This window comes from Panthera onca, chromosome C1 (assembly GCF_046562875.1).
Source record: "Panthera onca isolate mPanOnc1 chromosome C1, mPanOnc1 haplotype 2, whole genome shotgun sequence".
Taxonomy (NCBI): domain Eukaryota; kingdom Metazoa; phylum Chordata; class Mammalia; order Carnivora; family Felidae; genus Panthera; species Panthera onca.
The window spans coordinates 62,057,929-62,076,623 of NC_138346.1; the positions used below are offsets into that span (position 1 = coordinate 62,057,929).

The 18,695-nt window shown below is 38.0% G+C and overlaps 1 protein-coding gene across 6 annotated transcripts in view; it reads left to right on the forward strand.

The window, feature by feature from the left end:
- Nucleotides 1-7,544, forward strand: part of TLK1 (tousled like kinase 1) — a 190,975-nt gene extending 183,431 nt beyond the window's left edge. For all 6 annotated transcript variants that reach the window (XM_060621612.2, XM_060621609.3, XM_081796367.1 and 3 more), the window contains one exon: nt 6,290-7,544. In XM_060621612.2, the coding sequence (XP_060477595.1) occupies nt 6,290-6,466 (177 nt within the window). In that variant the 3' untranslated portion in view covers nt 6,467-7,544. The remainder of the gene's footprint in view (nt 1-6,289) is intronic.
- Nucleotides 7,545-18,695: the final 11,151 nt, after the last annotated feature.

Consider the following 18,695-nt stretch of genomic DNA (forward strand, 5'->3'; position numbering starts at 1 on the left):
AAATGTATTTTATGATTTTAACATTTTCTTTTCTCTAATTTTTTATTGACAGAATACAGCATTTAATATGTATAACCTACAACATATATATTACTCAACTGTTTGTTGTTGGTAAGGCTTCCAGTCAACACTAGACTATTTGTAGTTACATTTTTGGGCGTTTAAGTTATATTTGGATTTTCAGTTGTGCCCCTAACCCCCACATTGTTCAAGGGTCAACTGTACTTACAAGTAAAGTAAAAGGGATCACTACCACAGTGAAATCTGTCCCGTTGGGACTGGTTATTTGCTCTGGAAAAGTGTTTCTTCGGTCTTTGGTTTTGATAGTTTTGAAGACCCAGATACAGTCCCTGATTCTTTGATCACACCAGCTTGCTTTGTGGAGAGCAAGGGAAAATCACAAACTTATGTTAATACTGAAGTATTTTAAGTGTATAAGAAGTAATAAAAGTAGTAATAACTACCATTTATTTAGTGCTTGTGTGCCAAGCATTGTGTTGATACTTATTTATTAAGTAGGAAGCCAGCTAAGCCACCGTAGAAGTACTTTGTCCAGAAGCAAACTGGCTAGTAAGTAGGAGAGCTGTGGACCAAAGTATTCACTTACGCTAGACTCCAGATGCCACCCTACAGTAGCTGTGGAAAAAGCCTGACCTCTTCGTCACCTGTGCTTCCATGTAGCGGTCTGTGAATCTGTAATAGTGGCTTCCTGTAGTTCTAATCCATATGTCTGTGTGGTAACACAGAATAGCCATTTCTAATTAATAGAATGTTTACGGTACTTATATCTTCCCATCTTCATCCTGTTGGCCTTTCACATTTGTATTTTCACTCCTGCTTTGTTATCCTTCTCACAAAGCTCATTTCTCTGTGAGCCCTGTTGGCATCTTTTCCTTTTTAAAACCTATGAAATTGCTGAGAAAAAAAACACATGAAGTTCCCATTTTTTCTGGTGTGAGTAGTCTAGGCCATAAGGATAATTCATAAACAGGCATTATATAGTTTCTTAGAATATAGATAAAATACTGCTAGATGTTGCCACTCATTGAGGTCATAGTGACCTTCATAACTGAAGATGTACTTACTAGGGTTTTTTTGTACTCTGAGTGTGCTTCTTGGAACCGTCTTGTATTTCATTTTGTCTGTTACATCTTAACTGGTGCTTTAGCAAGTTATTTGGATGACTCTTAGAAGATAATTCATTATGCTTCAGAATAAGAACATCACGTATTTTTCATAAGGTAAATATGTCTCCTTTAAAAGGAACCTGACAATGTTGGCATCTAAATTCTGCCTTCATGAGAACAGAAACTAAATGAATCAACCGGCAGAAATGACCAGGCATGAATGTAGTGTGCCAAAAGGAAGTCCCATTTGACGATCCCTGAGTCTAGCCTTAGGCTCTTCCTAGGTTCCCCCACCTCAGATCTGGGATGGGGAAGATCACATTGTTTTTTGTGGGGTTTTGTATGTGTTCTTTTTCAGATCTCATCCTTACAGAGTACACCTTTACCAAGTACCTCCACTGACCTGGTGTGGGCATCTGAAGTACATTTTCTCCTTGTAGACTTCCTAACCTTGCTGTCAGCAGCTTTTCATCTTCTAAAACTCTGCCTTGAACATGTCAGTCACTCTTGATATTTTTTTCTCCATGTTGGATTTCAGTGACCACTCAGAAAATGATTAAGACCTAAGGATTTGGAAAAAATTTTAGTAAATATTAGCTAATACCCAAGGTATAATGATGAGAAAAGCTAGGTTTTGTTTTTAAAGAAAAAAAATTACTTACAATGAATTTCAAACTGAGAAGGTGCAGAATACTTTTTAAGGTGATTAAGATTTGATTTTGAAGTTATGTATCTTGTAGTTTCCCTACAAATGCTTTAATTCATGAATGTATCTGGAAGTTGGGAATTTCAAGACAAGCTGCTAAAGTTATTTCTAGTGTCAGGATTAAAAGGAAACAATCAGTTATCCCTTGAGAATGTTTTATCTGTTGCAAAAATTGGATGAATCTCTCAAATATAGTACTGAGTGAAAGAAGCCAGGCAAAAGAGAACATAAGCTATAATTCCACTTAAATAAAGTTCAGAACAACCAAAACTCAACTACAGTATTAGAAGTCAGGAAAGAGATTATTGTGGACAGAGCCAGTGCCTGGAAAGGGGCATGAAGAGACTAGAGGTTCTGGTAAAGTTCTTTTTCTTGTTCTGGTTGCCAGTTACGTAGATTTGCTTTGTGCTATACACTCAGGATTTGTGTACTGTCTTGTAAATGTTAGATTTTTTTTAAAAACAAAAGGCCATTTTGAAGGACAATATATAAAACCAGTTTGAGAAGGAAAAACAGATACGGATTATATTCCATTGGTTTTTTTCAAAAGTGTACTGATACATGATATTAACCTAAGAAACAAACCCCAATAGAAGTATCACTTCAGCATTCCCTTCATCTAAAGAAAGATGTTTAAAAAGGAAAGAAATATGACAAAAAGCGGCATCATACCCTGTGGCCAGAATAAACTGATAGTAAAATGGAAGGAGGGTGAGAGGAGTCTCTCAGCAGAAGAAAAATTCTAAGAGTTTACAATTGTATAAGGAAAAATGCAGCAGCTTTCCATATTCAACATAGTATTTGGAAGTTCTTGCCAGAGCAAGTAGGCAAGAAATAGAAATAAAAGGCATCCAATTTGGAAAGGAAGAAGTAAAAAGGTCACTATTTGCAGATGACGATATATATATAGAAAACCCTAAATAGACTGCACCCAAAACTAATAAAAAAATTCAGTAAAGTTGCAGGATATAAAGATCAGTACGCAAAAATCTATTGGATTTCTGTACACGAGTAACAGAAATTAAGAGAACTGTCCCATTTACAGTTGCATCAAAAAGAATAAAATTAGGAATAAATTTAGCCAAGGAATTGAAGGATGTGTATGCTGAAAACTTATAAAACATTGATGAAAGGAATTGAAAACAATACAAATAAATGGAAAGATACTCTGTGCTCATGAATTAGAATATTAAAAAGTCCTTACTACCCAAAGCAATCTGAAAACTGAATGCACTCCCTATGAAAATTCCAATGGCATTTTTCACACAATCCACACAATAGACTCCACAATCCTAAAATTTGTACGGAACCACAGAAGAACCCTGGATAGCCAAAGAACAAAGCTGAAGGCATCAAACTGCTTGATTTTGAACTATATTTCAAAGCTGTAGCAATCAAAGCAGTATGATATTGGCATAAAAAAGGGAAAAATCAGTGGAACAGAATAGAGAGCCCAGAAGTAAACCCATGCATAGATGATTAATTTATGACAAAAGAGCCAAGACTATACAGTAGAGAAAGGACAGTTTCTTCAATAAATGATATTGTGAGAAGTGGACCACTGTCTTACACCATACATGAGAATAAACTAAAAATGGATGAGAGTCTCGAACGGAAGAAAACACAGCCAGTAAGCTCCTTGACATCAGCCTTGGTGAGGATTTGTGGATCTGACACCAAAAGCAAAGGCAGCAAAAGCAAAAATAGACAAGTGGGAGTACATCAAATGAAAAACCTTCTACATAGCAAAGGATTCGACAAAATGAAAAGGCAGCCTACCAAATGGGAAAAAATATTTGCAAATCATAGCTGATATGGGGTGAATATCCAAAATATATACAGAGCTTGTACAACTCAATAGCAGAAAATAATCTGATTGCCCTGAGCAGAGTATCTGAATAGACACTTTTCCAAAGAAGACATATAGCTAACAGATACACAGAAAGGTGCTTATCATCACTAATCAGGGAGGTGCAGATCAAAACCACAGTGAGCTATCCCATCATACCTGTTATAATGGCTGTTAGAAAGGCAAGAAACAGGTATTGGCAAGGATGTGGAGAACAGGGAACCCTTGTGCACAGTTTGGTGGGAATGTAAATTGGTATGGCCACTGTGGAAAATAGTATGGAGTTTCATCAAAAAATTAAAAATACAATTTCCATGTGATCACGTAATTCTACTTCTGGGTATTTATCCACAGAAAAGGAAAACACAAATTGGAAAATACACCTGCACCTCTGTGTTCACTGCAGCATTATTTACAGTAGCCAAGACATGAAAACAACATAGTGGCTGAACATGTGTGTATGTGTGTGTGTATATGTATATATGCATGTATATGTATATATACATGCACGCACACACACACACACACACACACATTTACGGGATATTACTCAGCCATGAGAAGGAAGGAGATCTCACCAGTTGCAACAACATGGATGGACCTTAAATGCATTATGCTAAATAAGTGAGATAAGTCAGAGAAAGACGAATACCATCTAATCGCACTTGTATATGGAATCTTATTAAAAAAAAAATCCAAGCTCATGGATACAAAGAACAGACTGGTGGGAAGCAGGGAGTAGGGGGTGAGCAGAATAAGCGATGAGGGTAGGGTCAAAGCTTCCAGTTACAGAATAAGTCGTGGGGATTCACTCATATAAGGAATTTAAGATACAAAACAGAAGATACAAGGCACCTGAGTGGCTCAGGTCATGATCTCACGGTTCATGAGTTTGAGCCCCGATTCGGGCTCTGTGCTGACAGCTTGGAGCCTGGAGCCCCCTTTAGATTCTGTGTCTTCCTCTCTCTCTTCCCCTCCCCATTCATGCTCTGTCTCTCAAAAATAAATAAAATGTTAAAAAATTTTTTAAAGATACAAAACAGATGAACATAAGGGAAGGGAAGCAAAAATAAGGGAGAGGGGACAGCATAAGAGACTCTTAAATATAGAGAACAAAGGGTTGGTTGTGGGAGGGTGGATGGGCTAAATGGGTAAGGGGCATTAAGGAATCTACTTCTGAAATCATTGTTGCACTATATGTTAACTCATTTGGATGTAAATTAAAAAATTAAGTCATGGGGATGTAATGTACAGTATAGTGACTATAATTAACACTATATATTTGAAAGTTGCTATGAGAATAGATTTTAAATTTATCAAATGAAAGAAAAATGGGCTCCTGGGTGGCCCAGTTAAGCATCCATCTCTTGATTTCAGCTCAGGTCATGATCTCAGGGTTTATGAAGTGAAGCTCTGCATCAGGCTCTGCGCTGACAATGTGGAGTATGCTTGGTATTCTCTCTCTCCCTTTCTCTCTGCCATCCCCCCCCCCACCCCCAACTCATGCTGGCTTACTCACTCTCACTCTCTGAAAGTAAATAAAGAACAGTTGTAACTTTGGTGATGGATGTTAACTAGTTACATTGTGCTGGTCATTTTGCAATATACAAATATCGAATTATTAGGTTGCACACTTAAAACTAATATGTTATAGATCAGTCAGTTATACTTCAGTTTTTAAAAATAATTGTCATCCAGCAATTCCACTTTTAGGTATATGCCCCCCATCCCAAAAGGCAAGGATCAAATAGATATTTATATACTATTGCTCACAGCATTATTCACAGTAGTCAAAAGGAAGAAACAATGCAAATGTCAGTCAACAGATAAATGGATAAATACAATGTGGTAATTGCATGGAATGGAGTATTCAGCCTTAAAAAGAAATGAAATTCTGATGCATGTTACAACATGGAGAACTCTTAAGCGTTATGGTAAGGGAAATAAGCCTTAACACAAAAGGACAAATCTTACTCTACTTGTAGAATAGTGGTTACCAAGTGCTGGGGGAAGGAGGAGTGGGGAGTTCTTGTTTAATGGATACAGAATTTTAACTTCTGCTTTGGATGTTGGATAAGTTTTGGATGATGAAAATGTTCTGGACATGGTCAATCTTGATGTTTCACAACATGGATGTACTTAAAATGCCACTGAATTAACTGCATATCCAAAAGGGACTAAAATGCTAATTTTTGTTCTAGCTGTAAATTTTTTTAAAAATGAGATGCATCTTTCCAACAGGAAGTTTAAACGGTAGCAATAATCATTTAGACTAAAATGAACCACTAAGGATGAATTGAGTTGAATTTGAAGAATTTTATTGCTACAAAATTTTAGAGATTTGAATACTAATGAAATGAAATATATTTATTAAATGTGTTCATCCTTCTGTAGGATGATTAGAAGGGGCAAAAATTGGGCACCTGGGTAGCTCAGTCAGTTGAGTGTCCATGATCTCACAATTCTTTAGCTCGAGCCCCACATCAGGCTTACTACTGTCAGCACGGAGCCCATTTCAGATCCTCTGTTCCCCTCTCTCTGCCCCTCCCCCCAAAATACATTTTTTTAAAAACAAAAATTTTAACTTCTGAATTTTTTTTTTTTAAGGCCTTTATAAGACGCTGTTTGGCCTACCGAAAAGAAGATCGGTTTGATGTGCACCAACTGGCAAATGACCCATACCTTCTCCCGCACATGAGAAGATCAAATTCTTCAGGAAACTTACACATGGCTGGCCTCACAGCATCCCCCACACCCCCTTCTTCAAGCATAATTACTTACTGATTTTCCTCCAAAATTGGCATGGTATCTTTGAATTGCTTCCAGATACACACTTGAGTTTGAGAGCATTTGATTGTTTTTGTTTCCTTTTTCACACAGACATGGTTGTTTGTGAACTGAAGTTCTTCATAGCGTCATTTGTATGAGAGTGGATCATGGACAATGAATAAAGTGTACACTTTGTAACCTTAAGCAGTGAAAGATGACTGCCTGTTGCACAGAAACAGGAATACCATACTTAAGGAGAAAAATCGTTGTTTGGGGGAACACTGTAAATAACGTTTATAATACTTAAATACATTTGGTTGTTACTAGAGAGTTCTAATATGAAGGGTAGTTTTTCATTATTTAAAAACACACGGAAAAAATATTTCTAACACAAGAACTATAGTGCCTGGATACATTCTTCAGCATTCAGCAGTTAACCTGCTGAAACCAAAGTGAGAACTGAATGGCAGTGACAGTTGTGTTTTGTAGTAGTAGAATGTGAGAGTTAGCATCTTTGGACAAAGTTAGACTTTGTCACTTGCCTATTCTGGCTTTTACCAAGTTGTACCTCGGAGTCACATGTCCGTTCCCCACCCCACACACACTAGTCATGTTAACGGGAAAGCTGTTATTTCTAGATACTTTACACCTTTGACAAAAGGAGCTGCTTGTTTTGAAATCAGTTGAATTCGCTAAATTGCATTATCTCTGGTGTTTTCAACACGTTAGAATTAAGATTATTTTCCCTTTATTACCAGGCCTTGTTCATAAACAAGTGATAGTATGTGACCAAATGTGGACCAGACCAGTTCTATGCAGGATAATGATAAAGTTCCCTTCTAGCTCTATTGTAAATTGTTGTACAGATGTTGTATTTCAATTACCAAGTTTCAGCAGCTTATTCTTGTACAAATGTTTAAAAATACGGCTTTTCTAATTGGATATTGTATTTTTTTTAAGTCTTCTTGAAGGCGCTTTAATTGCTGCTAAATGACGTTGCTTCTTTGCTAAAAAATTTAATGACCTCTTTAAAGGTGCAAGTTGACTGTACATCATAGAGAGATATTAAAGGTTGGCATTCATTAACAATCAAGGCATGTAAAAATGATCCTTCTTGGACATATTAGGGTTCACTAAATCAGTTTCTTGGGTTCTAGGGCTGTGGAGCACATAGATACTAGATTTATAAATTGTTCATGTTTATCCTACATTTCTAGAAGGTTCTTATCAGCAAGGTGGGATGATGGTCCCATAAACAAGTTTCTTGTGGTTTGTACAGATTTGTTAAAATGTGAACATTTTCTAACTGCCTTGTATGGTAGAAACCATTATTTTTCAGGATGTTGTATTTTACTCCTGTAAGAATTATTTGTCACATTCATAATGCTGATACTTACATGTAAGTTGTCCATGTTGCGGAAAAAGGAGGTGATACCACAGATTCTCCTTAATATTGTACAGTTAAACTGTGGCTCTTATTTCTCATGTTGCAAGCCATTTTGTTTTTTCATTGTACATATAGACACATTGTCTCTTTAAGATGCTGCTGAAATTGTAGAGAATGTAGCCAAAACAGTAATAAACAGTGACAATTAAAATTTAAGGACTATGAAAATTACATTTGAAGGGAGCTTTCAAGACTTAGGATATTAACTGACTTGGCTCCTTAAGAATCAGCTCAGTAAATTCTTTAAGTGTACTTCAAGTATCAAGTGCTTCAAGCTGTTTAAGCAAATCTAATAATCATTATCAAGGCTAGTCCTGGGTAAGTAACATTTAGCACCATGAGGAGTGGCCTAAGGGCTACTATACCTGTTCTTCCATAGATTAAGACAGAAATCTTATTTTTAAAAAATACTGATATGGTAACGGAATGTTAGCATTCATTGAGTGCTTTAGATGCTGCCTGCACATTTTTCAGTTTTGTGGAGTTTTCATCTTTCCAAATCATAAAGTACTGTCTTCACATAGTAATTGTCATTTAAAGTCCTGAATTAAAAGAAAATGCCTGGTTTTCTAAGTTTTAGTGAGATGCTAACACTAGGTCGAATAAGTGGTATGGACTAATCACTGCGTTGTCATACTATTTTCAAGTGAGTGAAAATGCCTCGTAGTGTGGAAATGCAGGAAAACAAGCCATGAAATGACACTGCTTCCCTGACCTGAGTTTAGGTAGTCATTTGGAGTCAAAGATGAATTCAACTTACACGCCATCTCTTCCTAAAGTATTTCCCAACAAATGCTACAGCTTTGGGGTCATATGCCAGTAACCCAGCAGGTATAGGATGGCTAACTGAGCCAAACTGAATCATTTACTGTTACCTTCATATGGGATATCGGTAACTATCACTAAATAATTTCAGTCTATGGCTCTAATATCTTTTGAAGCATACATTGTTGCCTGATCTACAGAATTCTGTCCTCAGAATTAAAGCATGTCTTTTTTCCCTAAGACAAAGCCAAGGTCTCCCATCAGGAGTCAGCAGTGATACAAGGTAAAATGTATAGTTTCTGCATATAATTTAAAAATCTTTCTTTGATGTGAATTAGCTTTATTTAGTATATGCATGTGGAGAGGAAGTGTAGAAACCACCCTAATCTAAATTGGGAGTTGCGTAGATTTTTGGTTTTTGTCTTTCAGAAATAAAGTCAGGTTTGTTTCCTTACTGACCACCATCCCCTTCTAAAAATAAAAACCAAAAAAAAACCTCAGTTTAAATGTACATCAAATGTGACTGTATATTCTACAAATACCTCATTACATGAAGCCAAAATGGTGGAGAGTTTCAGCGAAACATTTAAAGAGTATATTGTCTGTTTTGCTGTTCATTACTTATTAAATACAATGTTAACATCAGATGTTATTAGCTATGTTTTAGTGCTAATGTAGACAGCAGTTCTTTTAAGAATTTAGTTATTACATTGCTGTTTGAAATGTGAAAAAACCTCATACTTTGATATTGGCAGGTCTTTCTGCAGTCTCACTTTAAATTTTAATATGTTATCTGAACATTTTCTTCCCTAATACAACCGAATCTAAGTGTTCTGAAGGCTTAATCTAACCCAAAAATTGCTTTAGCAGCTAATTTTCAAGATTCAGCTGAGAAGGGGCGCCTGGGTGGCTCTGTTGGTTGGGCATCCGGCTCTTGATTTCGGCCCAGGTCATGATCTTGCAGTTTGTGAGATCGAGCCTCGCATCAGGCTCCGTGCTGCTTGGGGTTTGTTCTCGCTCTCTCAAAAATAAATAAAAGATACAACTGGGAAAATGGTGGTATATGAAGACACTGTACTCACCCCCTCCCACAGGCATACCAAGTCTACAGCTACATATGGATCATCTCCCTCTGAAAAAGATCTGAAAACTAAATGAATTAAAAGTCAAGACAGTTCAGTCACAACTGGAGGGTACATGCAGCCCCACGGGAGACACCTGTAGAGCGCCTTGTTCTGGTGACCATGGGGGTTGTGCTTTGCCCTCCACAGCAAAGGATATAAATGATCACATTGCGAAGGGAGAGGCAGAGACATGGTCTCAAAACAAAACAAAAAAAAACTCTAGTGTGGCAACACAATAGGGAGAGATCTCACACTAGAGAGATGCTTCTCTAGGAAGAACAAGAGGTTGGTGCCCCACACTGGGCACTCTAGACCCCAAGGTCTGCATCAGACAAGCCACCAGAACATTTGGCTTGGAACAGGGTAGACGTGTAGGAGGTCCCAAAGTGCTATAGGAAAACAGAATCACTGCTTGGAGGGCCTGCATGCAAGCTGACTCACCCTGAGACCCGGTAGAAAAACAGCAGTTTGAAAAGCACTTAGCAACCTGCAAGCAGAAAAGAGTATCACAGGTGCAGAGGTCTTGCCTGAGGAATGAGGGGTTCAAGCCCATTGGGTCCCCCTCCTTGTCCTGGGAATCTACACCAGGAAGGTATTCCCCCATAATGTCTGGCTTTGAAAATCAGCCAGGTTTAACTCCAGGAGAGCTGTAGGAAACGGAGTCTCTGCTCTTAAAGGCCAATGCACTCTCAAAGTCTAAGACCCAGCAGAGAAGCAGCAGATTGAAAAGCGCCTAGGTTCTATGTAAGTGAGATACATTGACTCATTTTAAAGCCAGTGCCAGAGTAACACAAGGAACACAGATCTGTAGAAATTTTCTCTGGGAAGGGCAGTGCTGATGGGCACAATTGTTCCTGCCTTCGTTCAGCCTAGCTGGCCCAATCCTGGCAGGTGCCAGTTCAGGACTCTTCATCTACATTGCTAGCACCACTTACCCAATCCTGGCATTTCCCTACAGCTCTGACCCACCTAACCCATCTCTCAGTAAGCATACCTCCAAGGTAGCTGCCGCCTGCCCCACCACAGTCTGGTGGGAAGTCTTGGTCAGGACTGGCTCTCCATTTATTTGTTTGTTTTATTTGTTGACAGTGTATGTGAACAGCAGATGGAGAGCGAGAACTCAGGAATAATGATCATGACCTGAGCTGGAGCCAAGAATCAGACACTTAACCAAATGAGCCACCCAAGCGTCCCAAGACTGGCTCCCCTTTAAAGCACCTCTGGCCCTGGGGACGGGGGCAGCCCTGCCTAGCAACACATCCCAAAGTCACTGCAGGGCCTTACAGCCACCCACCCTGGGAGTCTGCCCACCCATCAGCACACCCACAAAAGTCAAGACAGTTCAGTCACAACTGGAGGGTACATGCAGCCCACAGGAGACACCTGTAGAGCGCCTTGTTCTGGTGACCATGGGGGGATTGTGCTTCTGGACCACACAGGACACCTACATACTGATACCTCTAAAACCAGGAGATGTAGCAGGCCTACATATTCTATAGAAACAGCCAGACAAAAACACATGGATGTGGTCCAAATGAAAGAACAAGACAAAACCGCAAAGAGCTAAATAAAACAGATAAGCAATCTACCTGATAAAAGTAGTGGTCATAAAGATGTTCACAGAACTTGGGAGAAGATAAACTCATCTTCAACAAAGGGGTAGAAAATAAATAATACGTGCGCACACACACATGCATATACATGCATACATACCAGAGCTGAAGAGTACAGTAACAGATGAAAAACACTAGAAGCAATCAACAGCAGAATAGAGGATACAGAAAACAAAATCATCTAAACTGAACAGTAAAAAAAAATCTTTATGATGCTAGGTTAAGGGACCTCTGTGACAACAACAAACATACCAACATTCACATTATAGGAGCCCCAGAAGGGAAAAGGGAGGACAGAAAACTTAATTTATTAATAGTAATCGAGAAAGAAACACATCCAGGCCCAGGAATCACAGAGAACCTCAAACAATATGAACCCAAAGAGGTTCACACCAAGACATAATAATAAAAATGTTAAAAGTTAAAGACTATCCGAAAAGCAACAAGAGAAAAGCAATTAATTATGTACAAGGAAATACCCATAAGTCTATCAGCGGAGTTTTCAGCAGAAACATTACAAGCCAGAAGAGAGTAGCATGATATATTCAAAGTACTGAAAGGGAAGGGCGCCTGGCTTGTTCAGGTGGTAAAGCATGTAACTCGATCTTGGGGATGTGAGTTCAAGCCCCACATTGGACATAGAGCTTAAAGTGCTGAAAGAAAAAGTCTACAACCAAAAATACTCTACCAGGCAAAGTTATTCAGAATTGAGGCAATATAAAGAGTCAAAAGAGCTTAACACCACCAAGATGGCCTTCAAAGAAATATCAAAGGGTCTTTAAATGGAGAGAAAATAGTATAAGACGAAAATTATATAAGAAAAAATTTCCCTAGTAAAAGCAAACCTATAGTAAAGGTAGATCACTTATAAACCTAGGATAAAGCTTAAAAGACAAAAGTAGTAAAATCCACTATATCTAAAACAGTTAAGAGACAAAGGATGTAAAATGTGTCAAATACATAAATCATGGGTGGGGGGGGGGGGATGAGGAGTAAAAACAAAAAAAATGCACTTTTAAAATTTGTCCAATCTTAAACATCCATCAATTTTAAATAGACTGCTATATAGATAAAGTGCTATATATAAACGTCATGGTACCATAAGCTAAAAACCTTATATTATAAATAAGTAAAAAGGAATCCAAGCATAAGAAAGTCATCAAATAACAAGACTGGGAAAGGAGGAGAAAAAACAGAGAACTACAAAAACAACCAGAAAACAATTAGCAAAAATGGAAATAAGGACTTATCAATAATGACTTTTTTAAATTTTAATTTTATTAATTTACATCCAAATTAGCATATAGTGCAACATTGATTTCAGGAGTAAATTCCTTAATGCCCCTTATCCATTTAGTCCATCTCCCCTCCCAGAACCCCTCCAGTAACCCTCTATTCTCCATATTTAAGAGTCTCTTAGTTTTGTCCCCCTCCCTGTTTTTATATTATTTTTGCTTCCCTTCCCTTATGTTCATCTGTTCTGTGTCTTAAAGTCCTCACCGACATAGTTGCAAATGGCAAGATTTCGTTCTTTTTGATTGCCAAGTAATACTCCATTGTGTGTGTGTGTGTGTGTGTGTGTGTGTGTGTGTGTGTGTATACACCACATCTTCTTTATCCATTCATCCATCAATGGACATTTGGGCTCTTTCCATACTTTGGCTATTGTTGATAGTGCGGCTGTAAACATAGGGGTGCATGTGTCCCTTCGAAACAGCACACCTATATCCTGTGGATAAATACCCAGTAGTTCAATTGCTGGGTCATAGGGTAGTTCTATTTTTAACTTTTTGAGGAATCTCCATACTGTTTTCCACAGTGGCTGCACCAGCTTGCATTCCCACCAGGAATGCAAAAGAGATCCTCTTTCTCTTCATCCTTGCCAACATCAGTTGTTGCCTGAGTTGTTAATGTTAGCCATTTGGTTTTGATTTGTATTTCCCTGATGAAGACTGATGTTGAGCATTTTTCATGTGTCAGTTGGCCATCTGGATGTCTTCTTTGGAGACGTGTCTATTCATGTCTTTTGCCCATTTCTTCACTGGATTATTTGTTTTTTGCGTGTTGAGTTTGATAAGTTCTTTATAGATTTTGGATACTAACCCTTTATCTTACATGTCATTTGCAAATATCTTCTCCCATTCTGTCGGTTGCCTTTTAATTTTGCTGATTGTTTCCTTCACTGTGCAGAAGCTTTTTTATTTTGATGAGGTCCCAGTAGTTCATTTTTGCTTTTGTTTCCCGTGCCTCTGGAGACATTTTGAGTAAGAAGTTGCTGCAGCCAAGATCAAAGAGGTTTTTGCCTGCTTTCTCCTCAAGGATTTTGATGGCTTCCTGTCTTACATTTAGGTCTTTCATCCATTTTGAGTTTATTTTTGTGTATGGTGTAAGAAGGTGGTCCAGGTTCATTCTTCTGCATGTCACTGTCCAGTTTTCCCAGCACCACTTGCTGAAGAGACTGTCTTTATTCCATTGGATATTCTTTCCTGCTTTGTCAAAGATGAGTTGGCCATATGTTTGTGTGTCCATTTCTGGGTTCTCTATTCTGTTCCATTGATCTGAGTGTCTGTTCTTGTGCCAGTAACCATACTGTCTTTATCATTACAGCTTTGTACTATAGCTTGAAGTCTGGGATTGTGATGTGTCAATAATTACTTTAAATGTAAATGGACCAAATGCCCCAATCAAAAGACATTAGGAGACTGCATGGATAAAACAACAAGACCCATCAGAATGCCTGGGTGAATCAGTCAGTTAAGAGTTCAGCTCAGGTCATGATCTCACAGGCTTGTGAGTTCAAGCCCTGCACTGGGCTCTGTGCTGATAGTGTGGGGTGTGCTTGGGATTCTCTCTCACCCTCTCTGTCTTCCCTCCCCTGCTCTCTGTAAAAATATATATAAACTAGGGGCACCTGGGTGGCTCAGTTGGTTAAGTGTCTAAGTTGGCTCAAGTCATGATCTTGCGGTTCGTGGGTTCCAGCCCCACGTTGGGCTCTGTGCTGACAGCTCAGAGCCTGGAGCCTCTTCGGATTCTGTGTCTCCCTCTCTCCCTCTTCCCCTCCCCCCACTCGTGCTCTGTGTCTCTCAAAAATAAATGTTAAAAAATGTTTTTAAAAAATAAATAAGCTAAACACAAAAACAAAACAAGAGCCGTCTATATGGCTTCAGACCTAATGACAGAACCCAAAAGGAAAAGGATGGAGAAAGACATTCCATGCAAATGAAAATAAACAAACAAACAAAAGCCAGGAGAGCAATACTTACATCACATGAAGTAGACTTTAAAATAAAGCCTGTAAGACAACAGGCTTACAGGAAAGACATTACATAATGATAAAGGGGTCACTTCAACAAGATGACATAAACAACTATATGTATCTATGCACTCAACATTGAAGCACCTAAATCTATAAGACAAATATTAAGAGACATAAAGGGAGAAGTTGACAGTAACACAATAATAGTAGGGGACTTGGACAGCCCCCTCACATGAATGGATAGATCATCCAGACAGAAAAATCAATAAGAGTAGCTTTGAATGACAGATTAGACCAGATGGACTTTGCAGATATATACAGAACATTGAATTCAAAACAGCAGAATACATTCTTTTCAAGTGCATATGAAACATTCTCCAGGAGAGATCATGTTAGGCCACAAAATAAGACTCAGTAAATGTAAGAAGACTGAAATCATGTCAAGCATCTTTTCCAACCACAATATTATGAAAATAGAAGTCAATTAAAGGAAAAACTGGAAAGGGGCGCTTGGGTGACTTGGTTGAGTGTCTGACTCTTGGTTTTTCTGCTGACAGCACGGAGCCTGTTTGGGATTCTTTCTCTCTCTACCCCTCCTCTACTCAAGAGCATGCACTCTCTAAAAATAAAAGAAAATTGGAAAAAAGTCCTGTGGAGGCTAAAAATGCTACTAAACAACTAATGGGTCAATGAAGATATCAAAGATTAAATTTTTAAAAAGTGGAGACAGGGGTGCCTGGGTGGCTCAGTCAGTTAAGTGTCTGACTTCAGCTCAGGTCATGATCACAGTTGGTGAGTTCAAGCCTGCATCAAGCTCTGTGCTGATGGCTCAGAGCCTGGAGCCTGCTTGCAATTCTGTGTCTCATTCTCTGCCCCTCCCCCACTCATGCTCTGTCTCTCTCAAATAAATGTAAAAAAAAAAATTAAAAATTGTGGAGACAAAATAAATATTCCAAAATATTTGGGACACAATAAATGCAGTTCTAAGAGGGAAGTTTATAGTGATAGAGACCTACCTCAAGAAACAAGAAAATTCTCTATCTAACCTTACCCCCAAAAGAACAGAAAATAAAACAAGCCCAAAGTTAGTGGAAGGAAGGAAATAATAAAGATCAATGTGGAAATAAATGAAATGGAGATGAAAAGGTCAATAAAAAAGATGAAACTAAGAGCTGGTTCCTGAAAAGAGAAATAAGACTTAATAAACATTTAGATTTATCAAGAAAAAGGACTAAATCTGAAACGAAAGTTATAACCAACTCCACAGAAATAGAAAGGGTTATAAGAGACTACTATAAACAATTATATGCCAACAAATTGAACAACCTAGAAGAAATGGATCAATTCCTAGAAACATACAATCTTCCAAGGCTGAATCAGGAAAAAAAAGAAAATGAGAACAGGCCAATTACTAGGATATTGAATGAGCAATCAAAAATCTCCCAATAAGCAGAAGTCCAGGACCATACAGCTTCAGAGATGAATTCTACCAAATATTTTTTTTAAATTTTTTTAATGTTTATTTATTTTTGATACAGAGAGAGACAGAGCATGAATGGGGGAGGGTCAGAGAGAGGGAGACACAGAATTTGAAACAGGCTCCAGGCTCTGAGCTGTCAGCACAGAGCCCGATGCGGGGCTCGAACTCACGGACCGCGAGATCATGACCTGAGCCGAAGTCGGCCGCTTAACCGACTGAGCCACCCAGGCGCCCCAACTACCAAATATTTGAAAAAGGATTAATACCTATACTTCTCAAACTATTCCAAAAATTATAAGAGGAAGAAAGCTTCCATATAGATTCTATGAGCCCAGCATTACCATGATACCAAAAGCAATGAAAGGACAAAAAAGAAAATTATAGACCAATATTCTTGATAAACATAACTGCAACATTCTCAAAGTATTAACAACTTGGACTCAACAATAAATTAAAAGGATCATTCACCATGATCAAGTGGGATTTCTTCCAGGGGTGCAAGGATGGTTTGACATATGGCAATCAGTCAGTATGACACACCACATTAACAAAATGAAGGCTAAAAATCATACAATTATCTCAATAGATGCAGAAAAAGCATTTGACAAAATTCAGCATCCATTCATGATAAAACATCTCAGCAAGGTGGGTATAGATGGGACATACTTAATATAATAGAGGCCATATATAAAAACCCACAGCTAACGTCATACACAATAGTGAAAAATTGAAAGATCAGGAAGAATATAAGGATGCCCACTCTCACCATGTTCATTCAACATAGTATTGGAAGTCCTAGTCACAACAATCAGACAAGAAAAATAAAAGCCCTCCAAATTGGTAAGAAGTTAAACTATCACTATTTGCAGATAACATGATAATATATATATAAAACTCTAAACACTCCACCAAAAACTACTAGAACTAATAAATGAATTCAGTAAAGTTGCAGGATACAAAATTAACACAGAGAAATTGGTTGTGTTTCTATATACTAATAACTAGCAAAAAGAGAAATTATGAAAACAATCTCATTTACAATTGCATCAAAAATAATAAAATACATAGGAATAAATTTAACCAAGGAGGGGAAAGACATCTACCCTGAGATCTAATAGACACTGATGAAAGAAATGGAAGATGACCCAAATGGAAAAACAGCCTATGCTCATGGATTGGAGGAATTAATATTGTTAATATTAACCTACAGATTCAATGCAATCCCTATCAAATTACCAATAGCATTTTTCACAGGACTAAAATAATCCTAAAATTTGTACAGAACCACAAAAGATCCCAAACAACCAAGAAAAAAAGAAAAAAGCTAAAGATGTTACATCCCCAGATTTCAAACTATACTACAAAGCAATACTAATCAAAACAGAGTGGAACTGGCCTCCAAACAGCACATAGATAAATGGCCCAGAGTAGAGACCCCAGAAACAAACCGACACTTATGTGTTCAATTAATCTGCAACAAAAAAGGCAAGAATATACAATGCAGTAAATACATTATTTTCAACAAATGGTATCAGGAAAACTCGACGGCTACATGGAAAAGAATGAGAGACTACCACTTTTTCACACCATAAACAAAAAGAATCTCCAAATGGATTAAAGACCTGGGTTTACAGTATAAAATGGCAATGTAGGAAGACCCTGAACTCATCTCCTCCATGGATACACCAAATCTATATGTATTTATAAGTAGTTTCTCCTGAATAAAAACTGAGAGCTGAATGAACAGCAGATAGAGAGACATCATAGAGAATGGCAAGAAAGATGGAGACTCAGTAACAAAGGAAACCCCCACCCCCAATGCTGCAAAAGGCAGTGAGGCGGGATAGTACCGAGGGCTAGGCAGATTCACCTTACGACGCCAAAAAAAAAAAAAAAAAAAAAAAAAAGCAAGCAATGGTTTAAAAGAGCAACTAGTATATAAAAAATCCAGCCATAGAAAGGCACCTGGGTGGCTCAGTCAGTTAAGCATCCAGTTTTGGCTTAGGTCATGATCTAGCAATTCGTGAGTATGAGCCCTGCATCAGGCTCTGTGGTCACAGCTCGGAGCCTGGAGCCTGCTTCTCATTCTGTGTCTCCCTCTCTCTCTGCCCCTCCCCTCCTCATTCTCTCGTTCTCTCTCTCTCTCTCTCTCTCTCTCTCTCTCTCTCGCTTTCTCTCAAAAATAAATAAACAATAAAAGAATGGTTTTTTTTTGTTTTTAATGAGAATATGTTAAGGGATCTCTTGGACAATTTCAAAAGAACAAATATTCGCATTATACGGGTCCTCGAAGAAGAAGAAGAAGAGAAAAAGAGACAGAAAAGTTACTTGAAGAAATAACTGAAAAGTTCCCTAAGCTGGGGAAGGAAATAGACATCCAGATCTAGGAATCACAGAGAGTTCCAAATAAGAATTTAAGGAGGTCCACACTACAACACATATTAAAATTTGAAGGTTGAAGATAATGAGAAAAATTCAAAAGTAATAAGAGAAGCACAAAATATCATGTACAAGGGTAACTTCATAATGCTATCAGTTGATTTTTCAGCAGAAGGTGCA